The following is a 23,381-nucleotide window of genomic DNA, read 5'->3' as shown; positions in this document are numbered from 1 at the left end:
TCAGTTTCCTGGCTCCACCGAGTCCTCCCAGGCCTGACTCCCTCTTGGGCAGCTCCTGGTGAGCCATGGGACAAGGCACAGAACCTGCAAGATCCAGCTGCCCCTAAGGATGGACAGTTATACAAAGATCCAGGATGCTTGTGGCCCTAGAACATGTCCCTGCTTCCTCTTCTGGCTGTCAGCTGGCATGTGGTCTCTTGGGGGGTGATTTTGAGGAATAATTACCCTGTGCACAGCTAACAAATTGTTCCTTAAAGCAAGCACGCATTGAACACCTGCTAAGTGACAGCTCCTTGGATTATCTCGTTCAGTCCACACAGCTACCCTATTGTTTTTAGCATCATTATACCCATTTTACAGATGATGACACAGGCTCAGAGAAGTGAAGTAACTGGCCCCAAATTACATGATACCTATGGTTGAGCTGGGATTTAAATATAGGTGTGTATGATGCCAAAGCTGCATTTGTGCTATAGCACCACACTGATTCTGGGCTTCGGCATGAGGTTCAAATGGAGCAGCTGCCAGAGGGAGAGGCAGCCTTTGGGTAATCATTCCTGGGCCTACCCAAAGGTACCAGCTGAGAGTCTGGGCACAGTCATCCTGTTCTATTGCCCTGTGAGACCAAGACTGGTAAGTCAGGCAACTCAGTATAGTAAAAAGATTCTGGACTTTGTCTTCAGAAGGACTTGGATTCAAATGCTGTGTGACCTGGAATAAGTCACTCAATCTCTCTGAACCTCAGATTCCCTCTCTTAAAGGCGGTTGTGAGGAGCAGAGATAATACACACACACCACATTAGCTGCTCTTTCAATTACATGTATCTATTATTGTAAGGTGATGGTTCTCAAACTCCCATGTGCATAGGAAATACGCGGAAGTGCAAATTGCCTTTATTCCAGAGTCAAGTTCAGGTTCTTGAACTATAGTCTGCCACCAGGGCCAGCCGATGCCAGTAGAGCAGAGGGAAACCTCTGGCCGAGGTGGCTACAGAGCTCACAGCGTGGGCCTGTGACCGACAAACTCGTCCCAGCCCTTCCGACACGTCCGGATAATCCACTCATGCTCATCGTCATCTGCAAGGGAAGAAGAAGAACTGGTCATCGCTGGGGCTCACGGGGCCTTATCTACCCCGGGAGACCCCCAGGTGGGGTCTTGGGATGTGGGTGAATTCCACCCAGCACCCCGGGGTGGCCTTGGTGGCCAGTCTCTTTAGCCAGCTCTGTGCTGGGAAGGAACAGACCTTTCACTAACAATGGATCCTTCAGTTGCCTGTGAGTGCCTGGTCTTGGGGGAATTGAACACAAAAGGGTTATAGCTGGTGGATGCTGATGGAGGTAGGAGTGACACTGGCCACTCCAGGCTGGGCGGCCTACCAGGTACTCACAGGGCAGCTCGCTCTGGCATCTGCCCAGTTTGACATCCATAAAGAGCACCCCCAGGATGGTCCTGGCCCTGCTGGCAGTACTGGGAGTCAGAGCCTTCGGATCTTAGTTTCCGTTCTGGACCCTTCCAAGTACCTGTGGTTCCCAGGGGGCTGACACCCTCTGTTTAATCAGATCCTTTCAGTGGGGAATGGAGAGCATCTGATGTGCGTGGAGGCCCAATGTATGTTTATCTCCCTTAACTTAATCCCTGTGACCAAATGACCACAGCGATCCCACTGTTCTGCAGATGGACAAACAGGCTCAGAAAAGTCGAGCCACCTGTCCACAGCCGGCGTTAGTGTGTGGAAAGCCCAAACTTCCACCTCGGGCTGTTTGACTACAAGGCCTGACCTGTTTTCTAAAACTGAGAGAGCGCTGAGCGGAACACACTCTTCAGCCCACAGTCGACCACCGTCATCTCTCTATTCCAGGCCCCTCTGCAGACGGACTTGATTTTTATTTTTCCCCTTATCCCCCCACCCCCAACCAGACCTAGCCCCTCCCCAACCGCGACAGAGACTTGAATGTTGGGATATGTACCCTTAAACATGCATGCAGCTCTGTAAAGTATGTACGGTGGTTTTGTGTGCGTATGTGGTTTTAATTTACACAAGTGGCATTGTGCTATGAATTTCATTGTCTTAGTTTTTTCACTCAGCGGTACATTTTCAAGATCTATTCTTGTAGCTACACATACATCTAGTTTGTTGCTTCTTGTGTTTATGCTGCTGAGTCGGCTCTGACTCCTGGCGACCCTGTGAATGAGTGAGGGCCACAGCGTCGTCCTCAGTAGCCCTGCTCAGCTCCTGTAGACTCACGCCCGTGGCTTCTTTCATGGAGCCAATCCATCTCGTATTTGGTCTTCCTCTTTTCCTGCTGCCTTCTATGTTTCTCAGCATTACTGTCTTTTCCAAAGAACCCTGCCTGCTCACGATGTGCCTGACATAGGACAGCTTCAGGTTGGTCATTTTTGCCTCCAGTGATGTTTTAGGCTTAATTCGCCTTAGGACCCGCTGATCCCCAGCGCTCCCCTGCAATACTGTATTTCAAATGAATCCTTTTTTTCCTGTCAGTCTTCTTCACTGTCCATCTTTTGCTTCTGTACATAGTAATTGGGAATGTGAGGGGTGGGTGATCCTAGCCTTTGTCCCTAATGACACATCTTTGCTCTTGGTGATCTTTCTTAATTCTTCCATTGCATGGCTGCTTTTTATTTTTTTTAAAACTTCTGCCTAATATTTCACAGTGGGCTTCCATCATGTTTTACTATCCATCCTCCCAGTGTTGGACATGCAAGTTGCCCCCAGCTTCCGTTACCAGGAATAATGTTGGGATAAATGTTCATCCCTTCATGGACATGTGGGACAACTTCTCTGGGTTATAGTCCATGAGAAGTGTCATCGAATCGTACACATGCTTCACTCACCAGACTCCCAATTAAGCCCTGGTAGCACCATGCTGTCTGCCTGCTGTCCCTCCCTCATCCCTAGTTCCCCCTGCGCCTGGCCCTGGGGACAAAGAACTACCCAAACCTCTGCCCTCAAGCAGTTGTCAGGGCTACAGCTCTTGCCTAAGAGAAGGGAGGATAGGACCACCTATCCTCCTTGAGTGACAAATGGCGGTAGCTGGAGAACCAGGGGACTCCCCGAGAGCTAAAACAAAAATCCTGCCCTCCGAATCAGATCCCCCTGCCCACCGTCCTCTGCTGTGGAAGCACCATGTCCAAGATCAGGGAGAAGGAGGCATACTGACAGCCTTCTGTGTGCTTTGTGCTTTACAAACACCAGATCTCATTGATTCTGTGATCGCCCAATAGGGCAGGGGAGATGCCCCCCCCCCATTTTATAGAGGGGATGAGCCTTGTCCCAGGTCTGTATCCACTGGAATTCAAACCAAGGCTCATCAGACCCCAAAGCCTGACTTCCCACTCCAAGGCAGAAGTGATGGTGCTGGAGGGTGAGGCTGCCTCCACCCCCACCCCCACTATTTCTTCATAGGTGGGCTAAGGAAAAAGGCTGGCTGTCCAGCATGCTTGGAAGACTGCCCTAAGCAGCTAGTGGGCCTCGGTTTCCCCTGGGGAGGCTGCCTGGGAATCTGAGTGTGGCTGCCAACCGCGGGGTGGGGGTGGGGGTGGAGGGGAGAGTGGCGGCACACAAGGAGTTAAGCGCTGGTGAAGCCCACTTTTGCCACCACACGGAGCAGCCCGGTTGGTAATTACAGTTCTGAAGTCTCCAGGCTATTCGAATCAGTGCAGCTGCAACCTCTTCAGTGGTAACCCCTGAAACCAGACAAACCGGGAGTATTGTGCGGAACCAGTCCTCGGCCCCTCCCTGATCGTTACAAATTGACAGCAATGGACTTAACAGCCCTCTTCACTACCCCTTTCACTCTCTACCTGGCTGCACAGCCACCAATTTGAATCACAGATGCCTCCCCTCCCGGCAGCTGCTCACCAACCCTCCCTCCACCTCCCTGGCCCGCAGAGGCTCCAGGCCCTGCCACGCCAGGGTGAGGCATCCCAAGCACATTTCATCAATATTTAAAATGGAATTAAACCTGCCGCTTTGATTAGCGCCTCCCAGATCGCGGGAGTTGTGATTACTATTTTGCAAATTGCAATTGTTGGAATATGTTAATATGATTGTCTGAGAACATCTTCACCTTCTCAGATAATTTCTCCCCTTTTGGGCAGGAGGGGGGAGAAGAGGGGGAAAATGATGGGGGAAAACACCCCACAAACTCTTTAATCAATTGTAAATTATTACCCTTGGTACAATTGCTGGTGGTTCAGAGGGAGGAGGAGGGAGATTTCTGGTTCAGTGCATTTATTTTGAAAAGTTTTGCGGCCCCCCCCCCGCCCCTGTTGGCCCAGTAATTCCACTATGGGATGCTATCCTGAGGGACTAATCTATTTAGAATCAAGAAAACTGAAATAAGCTACATTTCTAAAAAGAGCCGAGTGATTACTTTGTTATATATTCATTCATTTAACAAATTATTTCCAAACACTAACTATGTGCTAGGCATTGAGTTAAACTGGGGAGCGGGGTGGAGGAGGGGGACACTGAGTCACCTGAGGGGATATTTAGCAGCAATTGAAAATAATTGGCTATGAAGTCTGTATTGCAACATAGGAGAAATTTTTTTTATATGATAAGTGAAAAAGAAAGGTGGGAAGAGGTAAGACACAGAATTACATAGTATAACCTGTGTACTAGTAAAAACTGTGCACAGGAGAAAAATTAAAAATAATAAGCTGATGCGAATAAAAGTCAGCTCTGAGCAGTGGGACTAGAAAGGTTCTTCTATTTTTTGTATTTCCAAGTCTCTCATTAAAGTGTTTCGACAATAGGAAAAAATAAAAATAATTATTGGCTTTTTTCCTACCCTCCAATTTAATGCCTTGGTAATTTCATGCATTTTTAGTAATTGAAATAAAATATTTGTAGGTTCCTCAAAATGCCAATAGGGTGGTTGAACCTCTAAACAGTAAAAAGACCCAGCATAAAGATGTTGATAACAATGCATAAAATCGGAGACTAGGCAAATCTCCTATGGAAGAAGTCCAAGTAACTTATGGGAATATGCTGCCTTCAAGGAGATGGAACATAACCCCACTTCTTAAGTGTGGGCTGCATAGTGACTTCCTCCCAAAGAGGACAATCTAGAAAGGGAGCAAAAAAATTACAGTGGAGAAACCTGACAAGCACACCTCAGCCAGGTGGTCACGGTCAACACCAGCAGTGACCAGCCCTATGGACAGTGTGGAGCCTTGATATGATGTGATGCAAACGGCACATTATCGCTCTTGTCCTAGGCTTGACTCAGGCATTCTTCAAGTTTGGATCTGACTGCTTTGGGTCAGAACTATTTCTCTATCTCCTTCTGCAGCTTTAGAAGTGACCTTGCTGCTACCTGCATATTCCCAGCTCCTACCTCCCACCCAATGGACCTCACCAGTCATTGGGAGAATTGGGCTTCTTATGGAGAAGAAAAGGAACCTGCTGCAAGAGAGACCCCAGACTTGACCACGGGCTCCCCTCTGAGAAGCCTTCCCTGAAAAGGCTCTCCGCTCCTTTGCCTGGACTTCAAGGTCCTCCAGATCTTCCTGCTTCCGAGCCTGCCGCCCTCCCCCACTTGCCTCTCACTGTGAAATGCAGCCGCCCTAAGGACCTGCAGTCCCCCTGGGTACATGCTCACTAGCGCCTCTGTGCCTTTGTACATGCTGTTCCTCACTGGGGAACACCCTTCCTTTCAGGACCTGGTTCGGGTGCAAGGCCTCCCTTTTCTGGGCCTTAGTGTACATGTAAGTAAAGAAAGACCTAAGCGAGAGTGTAACACTTGTGGGATGTTTTACACATGTGCAAATTAATGCTTTTAACCTAAGCAACCAAATGTAATATATGAGTGTTATTTCAGTATTTCTTTCAAAGTATAAATCCACAGTGCACTGGAGGCTGTGTGACCAGGAAAGGGGGTGTGAATGTAGAGTTGCCTGATCAACAGGATTTTCTTTTAGTCCTGTCACAATCCAAACTGAAGCACCCTCATGAATGTGTGTGGCTGGGGCCCTGCCCTCCTGGCTGTTCTCCGCCCCCGTGGGCTCTGCTTGGATGTCACCCTCCCTGACCCAATCACAGCCACCGCCACCAGCCCGGGGCAGCCACACCTGATTCACTTCAGGTCCTCAGGCCCCAGCACAGGTCCCGTACTTAAAATGTATCCAATTAACATATGATGAATGAATGGATAAAGTAATGTACATCTGGGGACATAAAAGTAATAGGGTTATTACCCTGTGGGATTTGGACAAATGGGGTAGAATTTCTTCCCCTCCCTCAGCAAATGGAGCTTCTGAGGGCAGAGCACATGCCAGGGCCGCCAGCTGCTGTTTCCTTTTTTGACTTGAGGCCACGGATTGAGCAGCCCAACCGCACCAGGAGGATGGGTTGTCTGGGCTCATACCTGGGCGCCAACCACACTCAGAAAGCTCAAAGCCCTGACGGGCCCGGGGCCTGCCTCACAGGGAGGGTGGGAGGGGCAGGCCTGCACAGGCCCCTGCGTGGGGCCCAGGTCACCCAGGTGCCATTAGTGCAGTCTGCAGGTCAGCGGGCCAGTGCGGGAGGAGAGAGTCTGAAAGTCTCACAACGGATGCAAGGCAATATCAGCCCCTAGCTGGTTGGCAGGGAGGCGGTGTGGCATGATGGATAAGAGCCCAGGCGTGGGGCATGAGCTCGGAGCACCTCTCTGGGTCTCTTCCCCATCTCTGAAGGAGCCTGCCTGGAAGGTTTCTTGTGAGGAGCAAGTGAGATCGTTCCTCAAAAGTGCCCAGCACAGTGCTTGGTGTACAGAAAATGCTCCAGACCAGAAGGAAAGGCAAAAGTTGTCTCTGCAACGTGGATGTCAGGGCCCACGTGACAGCACAGCACGGCCTGGGAGTTCTGGGTCCTACCGAGCCCTGTCGCCAACTTTCTTGACGACCTGGGACAAATCCCTCCCCTCACTGAGCCGGGCTTCCTGTCTCTACAGTGGCTTTAACCAGCCCTCCCGCAGAGGGCAGGGTGAGGACTAGTCAGGATGAATAGCACGAGGGGGGCACTCAGGAAGTGGGAGCTAGGGTCATCACTTTGACGGGTCTTTGATTCCCACACTGGATGCCTTCAAGGGCGAGATCTTGAGGGACTCCTCAGAGCACCCCTGGGACTTCTGGTTCCCTGTGGGGAAGGAGGAGGCCTTTCCACAAGGATCATCATCCTAACGATGAAGAGCGGCAGCTCAGCTAATGGTTTTTGTTCAAAGCGAGGTGGGCAGGCCGGGGCAGGCAAGCCCAGAGAGGGCAAACGGGCAGATTCAAGTGCCTGGGACCCACAAGCTGATTCTGCTACCTCTTGGCACACCTTTGAGCCAAGCACACCTGCGGTCACCAGGGCCATGCAGCTACCACCCTGGGGGTGTGGGGTGGGGCGGGAAAGGGAGGACACCTACATGAAACAAGGCGTCTAGCTTTGGGGGAAGGGCGGGACTCACTCCGGCCAAGCTCCTAGAAGGTGCCCAGCTCTGTGGGCAGAGGGTCATGTCTGTCCTCTCATCAGCGAGTGAGATGGGGCTGTCCCCATTTAAGATGAGGAAACTGAGGCTTAGAGGGTGAATCAATTCACCCACCTCATTCCACCAGGACAGAAAGTGTGCTGGCGCACAATTCACACTCAGTGAGTCTGTGCATGGGCACAAACGGGCATGTTTCCAAATGGGTGAACGCGTGTGAGAACCTAAGGGTGGTGTGTGTGCAAGTGCGAATAGGTGTGTCCTGTGAGTGTGCAAGTGGTGGTTCTGAGGTGAAGCGGAGAAAGTGCGCGCATGGGAATGGTCAGCGTGTGTGACACGCGACGTGTGGCTGGCCAGGGCAGTGTGTGAGTGCCTGAAGTCTGAGTGTGTGTGTGATCAGAGGCCGAGGGAGGAGGCACATCCAACCCTCAGAGATGGCTCAGTGCTCATCCAAACTGCCAGGCGGGACAGGCTCTGGGGAAGGAGGCTCTGGCTTGGGGGTTGCACTCCTGTCCTGGGGTCAAGACCTCTGTGTAAACCGTGGCTCTAAGCCAGCATGGGAGGTACACAAATCCAGCGCCCTGGCCTGTGGACAGGTGCCCGTCCCAAAAGCCCAGCCACACCCTCTGTGCAAATGCAGGGCTAGGTGAGCTGGTGGGGCGAGGTCAGGCCCTGAGCGGGGACCAAGGCCTGAAGTGAGGGTGGCCACACCCTTGTCACAACTCCTGACAAGAAAGAAGCTTTGAACTTTGATGGCAGTGGTGGTGGCCAGAGGCCAAGACCACAGCAACACCAATATTGACTGGGTTTGTTGTCTGGGCACAGCCTGCCCAAAAAAAGCTGGGGGCAGGGGGGCTCTTAGGACTGCTCTTGCTTTCCCCTGCAAAGGAGCATCGTCTGGGTGTGGTGGGTAAAAGGTGGATTAGCCCCGGCTGCTTCGCCCACTGGGAACCAGAGGTGCAGGGTGCAGCGCCCACAAGTTTTTCAAGGCCTGGGAAAATATAAGAGGCTTGGAAAATGATTGGCTCTAAAATAAAAAGGGAATCTGTAAAGCTGAACTTACTAAATGTTATAATTAATGCATTCAGACTTAATTAATTATTAAAGTTAGAAATCAAAACAATTTTATTACACTTGAAACCAATTTGGAGGCTTGGTTTCCTCGTTTTTCAAGAATTCTCCAGTGTGCACATGGCTCTTCAGAAATTGCAGCCGGTTGTTAAAGTCTGGTGGTCACACAATTTACCAAGCAAAGTTTAAAAAATCCTTTCGAAGTGTGAAAGCAAAAAATCGCATTGAATGTGGTAGTGTGGATATGTTTGGTTTAAAAATGCTGAAATGATTGGGGTGTGGCCTCCAAGGTCAGGCCCAGGCCTGGATTAGGGCTATGGCTGGGGAGGGCTGCGTCTGGTCAAGGACTATGGCTACCAGGTAGTAGGAAGCACTTCCATGTCCAGGTGCCATGCCCTGCACTCGGCAGGTCTGACCTCATGCAATCCTCACAAACACCTCCCTCACAGGCACAGCTCCGGTTGTCCCAGACGAGAGTTTAGGTCCTTTAGTTGGTGGGTAAAGGGAAAAGTGTGCATCGTCATGACGACCCTTGGGAGTCTCTTAGGAAGTGTGCAGTCATCTCATTGAATCTGCAGTCAATATTCTGACATTGTTGGAACAGTTATTTCTGCGATTGAGGTCCAGATGCAGACCATGTTGGTAAAACATACATATCCTCAAATACTAGAGTCATCTTGAGTGTGGCAAGGTGCTCACGTGACAGGAGGCATAGTGGGCCCAAGACCAATGGAACCATGTCTCCCCGCACTCACTCCAGAGCGAGTGTGTGCTGAGCGGGGGAGGCAGGGGTGAGGGGTGGGGGAAGAGATCAAGTCACCAACATCAGCACCGCTGTTGCTATTCTGCTTGCTTCCCCAGTTGCCACTGTTATTTTTCAAGCACTCATAACTGAGTTTGCAGGCCCTAAACACACTCATGATGCCACTGCACACAGGCAGCTCTGGGAGCAACGTGCCGAGGCCAAGGTCACTCACTTGGCCTGACTCTGACCTCTGCTTCCTTCTGCCCCGGCTTTCCAGCTGGGTGTGGATGATGGCCCGAAGGGCAGAGGCCTGGCTGTTGGGACCTCTGTCTTCCTGCTGGCAGAAGCTGCGGGCTGAATTAAGGCTGGGGCAGTGAGACATGGGGGCTTAGTGAAGGTCTGTGTCTGGGGAGATCCAGAACAATGCTGAGGGTTGGAGAGAGAGTGGCCTCCAGGCCTCCAGTCCAGTCTTTGAATCAAAAGCAGGTGGGTGGAGGTCAGAGGGCAGTTTGTCAAGGTGACACTGGTTCCTCCCTTTGGAGCACGGAGTTCAGGAAGCCCCTTCTCAACCAGCACCCCCACACCAGGTGTAAATGATGGCAACTGTGATCGCTGGTGTGCATTAAGCTCCTCATGGACCAGGCACAGCTCTCCCTGTGCCCCCTGCATCATCTCAATGGTGCTCACCACAACTAGGAAGGTCCTAGTTCCACCCCCATTTTTCAGATGAGGAAACTGAGGCTCAGAGAAGTTAAGAGACTCGCTCAAGGTCACACAGCTGGCAAATGGCAGAGCTGGGATCTGGTGGCAGATCTGGCTGTCTCTAAAGCCGGCCCCTGACCACGCTTGCCTCTCCTGCCCCGAGGTCTAGCAGGGCTCTCAGCCAATTGCCTTGACTCCCAGAGCTTTGGCTGAGGAGGCTGAGGAAGAGAGGTGTGACTTCTGCCCCTGCGCTCTGGCCTGGCATTCACTTCTGTGAAAGGAGACAAAACACCACTGCAGTGCTGGCCTGGGTTGACTCCAGCCACAGAAGGGGAAGCTGTGTCCTCTGGATGCCTCTAGGAAGCTGCCGTAGGGGGCGGGGCACGGGCTGTTACCAGAATCCGATGGGCATAGGCTGGAAGGGGAATTTCCAGGAGGGCAAGGGGCAATTCCCACAGGTCAGGCAGAGAGAAGCAGCAAGTGGGGGCGGGCAGTTATTCCTGGAGCAAAGATCCTGGACAGGCTGATGCCACCCTCTGTGGGCAAAATTCTCTCCCGGGGGTCAAGTGCACTTCTCTGGGGAGGGCCATAGCTCTGCCTGGATTCTCAAAGAGGTTCATGACCCAGAAAAGGCCACAGCACACCTTGTTGGTTCAGAGCGTGGCCTCTGGTGTCAGAGAGACTTGGTTCAAATGCCAATTCCTCCTTTCAGTAGCTGCGCCCGCCCATCAGTAAATAACTTACTTTCCGATCCTCAGTTTCCCCTGAGTTTGAGGGATAGTGATAGATTCCTGAGAGGACTGGGAAGGGATGGAGTCCCTGGCACTGTGGAGGTGCTCATCCTCTTCCTTTGTACCCCCTGTGCTTGTCTCCGATGCCCAAGTGTGCTGGCGGGAGGTGTGATCTGTGCGGGCATTTTACTTGGCAGTTACAAGTGGGATATTATCCCTCACAAAGCCTTCATTATGGCGCTGCTAACAATACCACAGATAAGGCAGGGACGCTCCAGCCTGCCAGCCTCCAGGTGATTATACATTTAGGTAAATTGCCTTTTGTCTTGCTGAGAGAGGACAGCGGGAGGGGCTGTGCGGGAGACTCGCTGGGCCTTTTTTCCGGAACCCACCAGGGAAGCCCAGAGACAGACAGGTTTGCAGAGGAGGCCTGGCTGGCAGTGGGAAAGCGGGGCCCAGCCCGGCTGTCCCGCAGGCAGGCTGTGTAAGCTCAGGCAGGTGTTTTGTCCTCTCTGGGTCTCCAGTGTCTCACCTACCAGGTGAAGGCAGTGGCTTCAAGATGAAAGGAGTCTGGGTTTGTCGGTGGCATGGAGAGACCTTTTTCTTGGGTCAGTTTGGGCAATAAAGTAGGCAGAGAACTCTAGAGAGAAAGAGTGCCCTGAGGCAATCTTACAGTCCTGGGCTCTTGTTGTATGTCTGGGCTGTAAGGAAGGTGCTCGCTCTGGTCTTTCTTTCATTAGTAAACTCCAGCTTCTCATTCAGAACCAGCTAAACGTCATCTTCAGCTTTGAGTCAACTGGACCTGGGTTCCAAGTCCAGCTCTGCCGCCTATAACCTGTGTGACCCTGGGCGACGCATTTCACCCCACCTCCATTTTGTCGTCTGGACAGTGGAAACGCTGTAATCAAGACCACTCACTATTTCACAGTATTGCTGTGAGGACTAGGAGAGACAAAATAAAATACAATATGGGAAGTGCTCAAGCCAGGGCCTGGGACATAGTAAGTACTCAGTAATGCTGGCGGTTAAACTGCCCTGCTTTGTCACCGGCCATAAACTATGGTGCCTTTGAGTATCAGTAGATTCATGTCTTCACTCCCATGCTAATGGCTGCATTGCATTTGATGCTAAGAACAAACTATCTATTATTCAATCAGTTCCCTCCTGTTGGGCATTTCGGATGTTTCTGGTTTTCAACTGTTTAAATAATCTCAGAGAAACTTCAGAGGACCACGTGCTCTTTCATTTCTGGGGGTTCACTCTGCAGCTTCCCTCCGGCTGGGTGGGGAGCAGAGAGACGCCACTGGGAGCACCATGCCCTGCCTCTGTAGGCAGGCGATCCTGGAGCTAGCCTGGCCAAGTGGAAAGAGGAAAACCTCTCGGAGCACGGGAGCCTGAGTGGGGATCCCACTTCCTGCCAAATTTCCTGTGGAAATTCTTTAACCCCACGGAGCCCGTTTCCTCCTTGGTCAGACAGGGATCATGCCAATATTCCCCTCCCCCTCAGTGAGTGTCCTGTGCATGGCAAATGCTCAGTGTCGACTCTCACCACATCATGATCTTCATCCTCCTCCTCCGTCTGTCCTCACCTGGTGAAGCTGGAGTTACCTCCCAAAGACAGTAAATCCCACAGGCCATGGGGGTCACTCTTGGGACCCCAATTCACACCCTTTCTTCGCATTGTCCATTTAACTGAGCACACATTCAAAGGAGGCTTGCGATTTGATTTTAAATTCTGTCTGGAGCCCACAGGTTCAAGCGCAGAGGGGCCCTCTCTGCAAATAATCACTCGCATGTGATATTTTTAAGAAGCCAAATCCATTGTTTCTGATTGAAGGAAAGTTGGTGCTATTTTGAAGAGCAGCACGATTAAGATTAAGCGGTGGCGTTATCTCTTTAACCATCGAATTACACGCTGTTTGAAAGATTTGTGAGCTCTAGGACATTTGCCAGATGTGCTTGATTCGACATTTCAGACAACAAAGGGGATAATGTTGGCGGGAATCTTCACGGCATTTCTGATGATCAGGATATTCTTTGAGGCTGGTACTGAGACCTTTCGGGAAAGAATTTCAGCTTTTACATAAACTAATTTGGGATGCTCACTCTCTGTCTTCCACAAAGCAAATTTAGTTCATTGTTAGTTGTATATGTTAAAATGGTTATGAGGGTTTTTTCCTTTGAATATTAATAATGTGCCTTTCAGCTGAGACACTCGCCTGGGGTGTCATTAATTGCGGGGAGGGAGTAAGGATTAGTGGTGCAGTTATTCTGTAAGTGATTTCTGCTAGTAGCATTGAGGCAAGCAACAGCTACACGAAGAGATGTATGTGCAAGCTGCCAACAGCTCTGGCTTAGCCTTTCCGGAAGGAATAAAGGTGATGGTGGAGGGTGGGGGTGGGGGGGAAAAGGAAAGGGGCAGAGTCCATCTCTCAATTTCCCACCATATTAAAGGTAATTATCCCAAATACCCTAAGCTCTTCCTTATTGGCCTGCAGCGTGTAAAGGACCCTTTATAAAATAAGGTAGCCTTCCGGTTTGGGAACTGTTTTTATCTTACGACTCTAAAATGGCCCATTGCATTCATTTAGGAACATTGCTGTGGTCCCACCAGGTGCCAGGATCTGTGTTTGGTGAAGGAACAACTGTGAATGAGTCACGTCTAGGAGCGGAGGTAGCTGAGGAAAAAATAAACTATAGAACACAGCTGACAAGGAGAATGGTAAGAACAGAGTTGGGACCAAGCTGGGTTTGACTCTGACTGTCACCAGCCATGTGACGAGGAGCAGGTTATTAACCTAGCTGAGACCAGGTGTCCAGTGCAAAGGACCCACTGGGATGGTAGAAAAAAAAGCAGAGATAAGCAGGTAAGGTGCTTAGCAAAGGCCACGCAAGGATCCCCCACAAGGACCATTCCTTTCCCTGCTTCATTTCCCTGAGCTGTGGATGAGAGCCGCTGGTTTGAGAACTCTGATGCTTAAGCTTTCAAGCTTTTTGACGTGCAGAGAAATATACAGTCATGTTCTGTATAACAATGTTTCGGTCAACCATGGACGGTGGTCCTATCCTATATAATAAAGAGCTAATATGCTAATTAGACCGGACAGCAGAACAACCAGTGGGCAGGGCCACGGGGCTGCGAGGCCTGAGCCCCTTGCACGAATTTCATGCATCGGGCCTCTAGTAAGATTATAATGGGGCTGAAAAATTCCCATCATTTAGTGACATCATCGCCCGTGTAAAAGGTCACCACTCAACACATTGCTCATGTGTTTGTGGTAATGCTGGTGGAAACAAACCCACTGTGCTAATTGTATAAAAGTATAGCAGAAGCAATTATATATGGTATGTAATTCTTGATAATGATAATAATGACTGTGTTACTGGCTTATGTATTTACTGTACTTTTTATCATTATTTTAGAATGTACTCATACACCTCATGTGTACCATGTCTCTTGATTGCATTATTTTCTCCCGTGACTGATTCAATCTGCATTGTTTTGTACAGTAACATGCTGTACAGGCTTGTAGCCTGGGAGCAATAGGTTATACTCTACAGCGTAGGTGTGTGGTGGGCTAGACCATCTAGGTATACGTTAAGTGCACTCTGCAATGTTGGCACAACGATGAAATTACCTAACAATGCATTTCTCGGAATGTATTCCCTATTGTTAAATGGCACATGACGATAATGGGTTGTTTTTATTACTCAAAATAATGCGTTGCTTATTATGTGCCAGGGGCTGAATTTTATATAATTTGTTGAAAAATATGAGGGACTTGTGGGCAGGTCCTCTGCCCGCCTGCCTGCTTTCATAATCAGCTCTGAGTCATGGGACCTGTGTGAGGTGCCAGGGACCCAGTGATGAATCAGACATAGTCATATAATCCCTGCCCTCATGAAGCTCCCACTCAAGTGGGAAGATTGGCAAATAAAGCTACTTCTGTCACAGACTAAGTGCCATTAGTGAGGCTTGTGGGGCACAAAGAAGACACACTTAACCCAGACAGAAAGGTGGAGGGGGAGAGGGAGGGAGGGACAGATTGGTTAGGGAAGGCTGCCTAGAACAATGGCCTATCAATGGCTGGCCCTGGCCCTTAGGGGGCTGTGAAATCAATTTTGCAGATAGCAACCAGCACTTTAAAAAAAAATAGAAAATATAATAGTATATCACATGTAGAAAGAATACATACATATGTGTGCATGTGTTTGTGTGTGTACTGGGCCATGATATAAATCTTTCCCCACTGCCAGCCAGGGTCTAAAGGTTTGAGAGTTCCAGTCCCAGAGAATTCTTGCCTGCACGATCGCCAAAGTCTGGCACATTGTAGGCACTCACAGACGCTTTGATGAGTGGAGGGATGGATTTAAATCCTCTCAGCAATCCAGCAAGCAGGAACCATCTTCCCCAATAAGAAAGGCATTCTTGAGAACCCAGACCTAGCAAACCCAGACTGGTCAGGCGTGCTTGCAGTTTCCAGCTTAGCAGTCCCGGGCTTTCCAGTCAGGCCTAAAACCAGCTTCTCTGCCTGGGGAAGAAGCTGAGGCAGTTCCGAGAGGCTCCACAGGCAAGCAACCCTTCTTGGTGCCCCATCCAGGTGGCATGTGCTTCAGGCCCCTGTGTTTACTCTGGGGTGGCTTCAGTCACCCGCCTCAGGCCTGCAGGGCCCGCATCCCCTGTGCCTCCAGGATGCCAAGAGGAAGAACTGTTTATGGGGACAGACCGGAATGCAGGGGAGAAAGGCCCTGGGGGAAATAGAAGATGGACAGAAGCCCGAATCAGTCCCTGGCAGGGTGAGTCAAGGGTAATGACTAGGTGGCCACTCACAGAGACTTCCTTTTAGAGGTTTTTCAGGACACTCCAACCTTGATTTGTCCTATAATATCAGGACCAAAATACCTCTTGGCTGCCTTTCTCCTCCATCATAGACTCTTCAAGTTGGGAGAACCCTAGAAATTACCCCAATGCTCTCATTTTACAGAAAGAGGGAAGGCATTGGCCCAGGGTCAGCCAGCAGGCAGCTTGAGAGCGAGGTGGGGAAGGAGGGGCAGGACCTCAAACCCAGGTCTCTGTGCCACCACCAGGGGCATGGGGTCCTTTAGATGTCCCTCTCTTGACATCTTGCCAGAAGGATCTCCTCTCTGATTTCATCCCCTTTGATCCCTTCTCTATATGTAACCACAGAAATCTTCCTAAAGGATAAATCAGTTACTTCCTACCTGCCTGAAACCTCCCCTTGCTCCCCACTGCCCTTCAAATGCAAAGACACCCACAATCCTTCCTACTGCCCTCACCCTTCCCACGTCTCAGGCTCCCTACCTTGCTCCTCTTCCTGGCATATTGCTGTCTCACCTCCAGGTGAGATGTGCCCCTAGATGAGCAGGGTTCTCCCCCATCTCTAATCCTTTCATGTGCTGTTCCCTCTGCCTTTAACACTCTTCCCAACCCTGCTGCACTTGTCTGCTCTTATTTAGGTTGCACATTAGATCTTCCTTTTCCCAGGAAACCTCCCTAGCCTGCTGGCATCCTGGGTTAAGTATCCCTGCTAGGTTCTCTTGCAGCAACTTGGTGTTATGATCCATTTGACTGTCAGTTTCTCCTGCTCCCTGACAGAAGAGGCCATGATGCTGCTATCACCTTCATGCAGAATACAAAGCCAGGTCCATAGCAACTGTTCAATAAGTATTTGTTGACCAGACAATCATCAATGTCTGTCCTTCTCCAAACGTCCTAAGAATGGCCTTCCCTTCCCATGATGTATTTTTAAGACTTAATTTTTTTAGAGCAATTTTAGATTCACAATAAAATTGAGACGAAGGTGCAGAGATTTTCTATATACCTCCTGCCTCACACATGCACAGTCTCCCCATGACCAACATCCCTCACCAGAGCTGTACATTTGTTACAACTGATGGGCCTATGTTGGCAGATCACAACTACCCAAAGTCCATAGTTTATATTAGGGTTCACTCTTGGTGTTGTACATTCTATGGGTTTGAACAAATATATAATGGCATGCACCCATCATTGTAGTATATAGAGTATTTTCAGTGTCCTAAAAATCCCTGTGCTCTGCCTATTCATCCCCCTAAATGCTTTTTAAAGTTTATCATTGAGCATAGCTTTTGCCCACAGGATTCTGGGAACATAATTTCTGATTCCCCAACCACACCACATTTTTACATGACTCTGTGTCTTTATACATGCTGTTCCCTCTGCCCGAAATATCCTTCCACAGCATTCTTATTTATGAACTCCTTACTCCTCTTTAAGACCCATCACTTCTGGCACCATTTTTTTCTGACTGACACCCTCCACCACCTCAGCCAGGTGATTAGTTCTCCCTCCTCAGCACCCTTTCATCCTCCAGGGCTTCCCCTGACCAGGGCCCATATCTCATTCTATTGTGATTGTATGTTTCTGTGTCTATCTGCCCCACTGGACTGTGAATCTCCTTGGGACCAGGACGTCACCTCAGTGAGATAAGACTAGGATATAGTTCAAACCTAAAAACCTGAAAATGAGTCAGTCGCACTGTACCACAACTGAAGAATGATTATACCAACACAGAGTTGCCAAAATATGTCTATGGAACCCTAGTTCTATAAAAATGCTCCCAGCTAATTTATACAGTGTAGTAGAGGGGACACTGTGTAAATTTCCCTATGGGGAGAGGCTGCTCGCATCAACCAGGACAGGCCTTCTGGTCTACCTAGCAGTTTCTTTCTCAATATAGAGCCGAGTTTCTTGATCTGGATCTTTAGAGAGACTACCAACCCCTTAAGATTACAGACAAAATACGTGTATGTGTCTGTGTGTGTGTGTGTGTGTGTGTACACATGTATGCTTGTGTGTGTGTGTGCATGTCTATACATTTTTTCTAGGAGGAGGTCCATAGTTGTTATTCCTAGTGAGTCTGACTCTAGACAAGAGAAAGGTTAGGAATCACTGTGTTAAAGGAAAATGCTCATGTTCTTACTTGTACAGGGTGTCCCAAAAATATACACATACTTTAACAGCTGATGATTTCCATTACCTTTGGAAAACAAATGTATTTTAATAAATACTGCCTTTATAATTATCCAAAGTGTGTGTACATTTTATTTTGGGTTACACTGTGTATTAGCTTCCTGCTAGTCTGGTCACTGTCAGTCAGTCCTTCTCAGTCTGACCAGCTAGTGTTCACTTACCAAATTGAGGTTCTGGAACCTCCAAGGTATGCCCCTGGCCGAGGAGCCACCAGTCCTCTTTGACCACATGGTATATCACTCACACCTAGGCCTTTAGCTGTGATGTCCCCTTTGGCTGGAAAACCTCTCCCTGTGCCTTGTGATCAGCTCTCAATTATTCTTTGGGTCTCAGCTTAGCTGTCATTTCCTTCTTGAGACCCTCTTCAAACTTCCAATTCTGGATTAGGTACCCCTTCTTTGTGTTCCCACAGAAGCATTCCCACCTCTCCGGCCCCACCCCCTATCTAGGGCCATGTTTTCCCCTTTCGTCATGCTTATTCCATGATGTAGTCAACTGTTTATAGGAATTGTCTGCTATCTGTCCAACTGTAAACTCCATGAAGGAAGGGGGTTTGTGTCTAGCTTTTCCATGTTTTGCTGCCCACACCAAGCATAATGTCTAGCATACAGTAGGTGTCCATTAAATACTAGTTGAAGGGGACCATGCAAAAATAAGTACCTTAGCCTGGCCGGTGTGGCTGATTGAGCATTGGACGTGTGAACTGGGAGGTGGCTGTTCGATTCCCAGGCCGGGGACTTGCCCAGGTTATGGGCTTGATCCCCAGTCTGGGGCATGTAGGAGGCAGCCAATCAATGATTCTCTCTCATCACTGACGTTTCTTTCTTTCCCTCTCCTTTCCTCTCTGATTCAATAAAAAATATTTTTTAAAAAAGTACCTTAAGCCTTTCAGTGATAGCACATGTGCTGTCACAGACCACTAATGTCCTTTCCCTCACTCTGTGACTGTGTATAGAGTTGATAGTTTAAGATTTTCAATTAGTGAAACATTCAGCTCATCAGTTTTTGTCTTTTATCGGCACAATTTTCTTTCTCATCCAGTGCACGTGTGTGCACACACATGCACAAACCTGCGTGTGGATGAGAGAAGAGAAAACACGTGCCACCGGGTGTCAGAATACACATACCGGCATTTCGCAGAAAGTGATTCGTATAGTCCCTGACGACCCTCGTTTTCGGGTTGTAGAAGCCATCGCCACAGTCATAACAGCCGGGAGGGATTTTTCTAGGTGGGTCCATATTGGAGAGCTGAGAGATACCTTGAAAGGATAAATAATGGATAATTAACTCACCACCAAGGCCACATTCAAACCTAGCCTCTGCCAAAGTCCCCTTTGGCATGTGAATATTGGTTCCGCTGTTGGACTAAACACTCCCCGTTGAGGGCCAGGAGCAAAAGCAGCAGGAGCAGTGCCCCAGAGCAGTGTCCCAGAAATGGCTCAGTGAGGGGGCGTCTTAGGAACTGGACCCCCATCTCTTTTCTTTGATCCCATCTTCCATTTCTAGGGACACCATGATGAGGACACATTTCTGGAGTCAGTGAGACCCTGAGGATGCCTCCGAGTTGGCCATGTGGATCGAAGGCATGTAAGGAGAGGAATGGCATGCAAGGGGCTGGCAGAGGCCAGAGCAGGTGCTTACACCTCACTCAGAAGCCCGTGGAGTCAGGCACGTATAAGGAAGAACAGAAGGAAAGAAATGGGCCAGGTGGACAGGGATCAGGTAATAGAGAACCTTGACTCTCACCCAAATTAGCATCATAGCCGCCATTTATCGCTTATTATGTGCCAGGTATTTGGCTAAGTGCATGACTCCTACTATTTCACTTCTTTCTCACAGCAATCCTGTGGCCCTGTTTTGCAGATAAGAAAACTGAGGCTCCAAGAGGTCAAGTGACTTGCTAGGAAAGTTATCCAGCTAGGAAGCGGGTAGATACCCAGTTTGTAACCTGTATATGAAGTTTCTGCTATCAGGGGAGGAGAGGGCCTAGGTACCATGCCCACGACTGCAGACATGGGAACCACCACGAGGGCAAGAGGAGCTGGTGCATCTTTTAGGTCATGTTGTATATCTTGGAATACGGAGGCCTGAGCAGAGGGGACAGAGTTGGGATGAATAACTTCCTAGGTTTCATAGAATTTGTGGTTCTCGTAATTCCCTGTCCTCTGGACTGTGAGGCCTGGAAGCTCACTGAGCATGGCCCCATGCTCATAGCTCAGGGTCTTGCCAACTGTAGGCTCTCCTATGCTGGTTAATGATGACCACTAGGTACACCATTGACTAACAATTACTGAGCGCATTCTCCATGCCAAGCACTTTCTAGCATTCTCTCCTGAAGCCTCTTGCACATGACCATCTCCCAGATGCTCAAAGAGGTGAAGGGGCAGCCCGAATCCTCTCCCTACCCTAACAATGTCTGCCCTGGCACTGAGTGGGGGCAGCTGTTGGAGAGGTCTGCAGAGTGCTGAGTGACTTGGGAAGGAAGTGGGTGCTTAGGATCAAGCTGCTCTGCTGGGAGTCCCAGGAGGAGAGGGCAGGGTGCAGGGAAGGTCATCGCACTGCCTCCAGGTCGGAAGAGGCCCAGCTTTGGCCAAACCAGCCGCTGAGTGAGAGCTGGGGGCCTGTGGCCGGGGAGCTCTTTGCCTCTAGGCCTCTGTTCAGGTGAAGAGCACATGACAAAGTCCAGGCCCCGTCATCACTAATCCAGGAGGAGCCATTTATAAGTTTCTCAAGTGGCTCCAGAACCTGGCTCTTTCGTGTTCTGTGACCTCTGCTCATTTCCTCCTCTCCTTCGGGTTACTTCAGTAGGCCACGGCCCACTTATTAAAAACTGCCTTTTGTCTCCCTCTCAGTTTGGGAGTGAAGGAGCCTGGGTACCTGTAGGCTTCAGGCCGTGGCAGATCTCGGTGTAAAACCTCCGGTCGTAGCCGTCACAGTAATGCCAGTTCTTTGCGTCATACTGCAGTCCGTCGGAGAAGGTGTAGGTGCCCTGGACGACAAGGAGCACACGGGGGATCTGAGAAAACCCTTCTTTAACCAAGAAGGACAGACACCAGGGGAAGAGGTGACTGCCAAACTGCCACAGAAAAGAAGTGGTAACGTTCACAGATGATGAGAAGAAATGGATGTTCAATGCTGAGCTGTGCCTGGCACTCAAAATATGACGAAATGTGACCTTGGGCAGATGACCTACCCTCTCTAGCCCTTGGTGTCTTCCTTTGTACAATTAGGATAACAATAGTACATATGTAATAGGGTTGATTCAGTGAAATTCAAGGAAATCGTAGATGCAAAGCATTTAGCACAGTGCCTAGCCTGTAGTAAGCACTCAATAGATGTTTAAAGTTATTACAACTCTTTTATTGTTATCAAAGCTCAAAAGGTCAGAGCCATCCGTCACAGTCCTTTGTGCAAACACGTCCATTCTGCTTTTGCTGCCTTAGTGCTAAAGGGAGCCCCAGGATGCAGGCATCGCATTGGCCTGAGCATCAGGAAACACGGGTGGAAATTCCAATACTATTAACTCACTGTGTGACCTTGGGTAAGTCACATCCCCTTCCTGGGGCTTAGAGTCTTTAAGCTCTAAGACAAGGAGTGTTTCTAAATCTTTTTCAGGTCATGAGCCAGCCCCATACACACCCTTGGTGAGACTGATGAAAGTTATAGATCCTTTCCCCAGAGAAAAATATAGTCCCATACACACAAAACTTTTCTATATAAATCAGGAGCTTTTGCTGGCTCCCTGAATTCTGTTTGTGACCCACAAATTCCAGGTTAAGAATCCTTGGATTAGATGGCTTAACACGATAGTATCAGTGGCAGTAATGGCTAATACTTATTGAGTGCCGACTGTGTGCCAGATACTGAGCTAAGCGCTCACATATACTGCTTCATTTACTCTCACAGCCATCCCAGGAAGTGCCTGATACTATTGTGGCAGGCTGAATAATGGTCCCCGAAGATTCTCACATCTAATCTCTGGAACCTGTGAATATGGGGAGCATACGTGGGAAAGGGGACTTTGCAGATGTCCTTAAATTAAGCATCTTGAAGTGTCAAGATTATCCTGGGTTATCTGGGTGGGGGGCCCAATGTAATCACCAGGATCCTTATAAGAGGGAGGCAAGAGAGTCAGAGTGATAGAAGATGAGGTGATTACAAAAGCAGAGGGAGGGGAGATGGAATGATGGAAGCAGAGGTCAGAGTGATGGGTGGCCATGAGCCAAGGGATGCAGGCAGCTTTTAGAAGCTGGAGAAGGTAAGAAAATGGATCCTCCCACAGAACCTTCAGGAGGAATGCCAGGCTGCTCACCTGTTTCAGACTTGTGACTCCCAGAACTGTAAGATACATGTTTCTGTTGTTTTAGGCACGGACTTTGTAATGATTTATAACAGCAGCAATAGGAAATTAAAAGAACTCATCCCCAATTTATTGGATAAGGAACATGCGTCTCAAAGGGGAAGTCATGGGCTCAAGGTCACACAGTTAGTGGCGTAACAGGATTCAAACTCATCATGGCCTAACATCAGGGCCTCTCCAGGGGCCCTTGTGGACCCAGAGGGAGAAGACCCCAGATCCCTGGATGTCAAGAGGAGGCACCGGATAGGGAAGGCAGGGTGGTGTGTGTGCATGTGTATGTGTGCATGTGTGTGTATGTGTGTGTGGTGGCAGTCCTCCTGTCTGAGGCTTTCTCCTCTGCAGTCGCCCTCCCAGGCTAATCACCTGAACAGCCAATCCCTTGTCCCAAATGGCATCGTATCGGCTCCCATTGGGGAAGTACAGGGTTCCTTCGCCGTGAAACATGCCGTCCTTCATATACCCAACATATCTTGTTTCAGTCGGGAGGATGTATTCGGCATCACCCTCCATCCTGTAAAGACAAAGGGAAATCATTGAGCCCTGCGTGTCAGTGTGAGGATCTGAGCCAGCAGGCACAGGAGACAAGGAGGAACCTAACCCCGGTCCTCAGATGTTATCATCCCAGAAATATTCTGCTTAAAACCAAAAGTTTTGTTTTGTTTCCTTCAAAGGCTCAAAAATAAGAGGAGCTGATGAAGGGAGGAGAGTGTGAGCTGTTCCTCCTCTTCCTCACAGAGAGGCTGTCCTGATATACCCGTCATTCCTGGAAACATCCCTGGGTAGGCCCAGAGAGGGGAGGGGTGTGCCCAAGCCACACAGTAAACACTGTGAAGGAGAGACTAGGGCCAGGTTTCCTGGCAGCTGGCTTTGTGTCTTTTCTGCTAAGACCAGCCCAGCCCTACCCATTGCACCACAAGTGGGATATTGGAAAAGCATACAATTTGGACGGGTTACATGGGTCTGCTTAAGGAATGCTTTCATTCATTCATTCCTTTAGTCATTCTCCATTCTTCTCCACTAGCTGGAAGTCACTGCTCCTAACTCTGAACTTCTTTAGGCTTTTGTTTAGTACTTCTGTTGGATGCTTGTCTAGTAATTGTATATTTCATCTCCCCTATTTAATCAAAGCATCTAGGACAGCGGTTCTCAACCTGTGGGTCGAGACCCCTTTGGCAGTTGAACGACCCTTTCACAGGGGTCACCTAACACCATCCTGCATATCAGATATTTACATTATGATTCATAACAGTAGCAACATTACAGTTA

At 49.3% G+C, this 23,381-nt stretch overlaps 1 protein-coding gene across 1 annotated transcript in view; it reads right to left on the bottom strand.

The window, feature by feature from the left end:
- Window positions 1–872: 872 nt before the first annotated feature.
- Window positions 873–23,381, bottom strand: part of MORN5 (MORN repeat containing 5) — a 23,954-nt gene continuing 1,445 nt past the window's right edge. The window contains exons 2-5 of the mRNA XM_006774007.2: window positions 22,479–22,626; window positions 20,633–20,744; window positions 18,883–19,014; window positions 873–1,077 (exon numbers count right to left, since the gene is read on the bottom strand). Of these exons, the coding sequence (XP_006774070.1) occupies window positions 998–1,077; window positions 18,883–19,014; window positions 20,633–20,744; window positions 22,479–22,626 (472 nt within the window). The 3' untranslated portion in view covers window positions 873–997. The remainder of the gene's footprint in view (window positions 1,078–18,882; window positions 19,015–20,632; window positions 20,745–22,478; window positions 22,627–23,381) is intronic.

Source organism: Myotis davidii, unplaced genomic scaffold (genome assembly GCF_000327345.1).
Source record: "Myotis davidii unplaced genomic scaffold, ASM32734v1 scaffold964, whole genome shotgun sequence".
In the NCBI taxonomy this organism is placed as follows: Eukaryota; Metazoa; Chordata; class Mammalia; order Chiroptera; family Vespertilionidae; genus Myotis; species Myotis davidii.
This window is presented reverse-complemented; position numbering and strand designations above follow the sequence as displayed.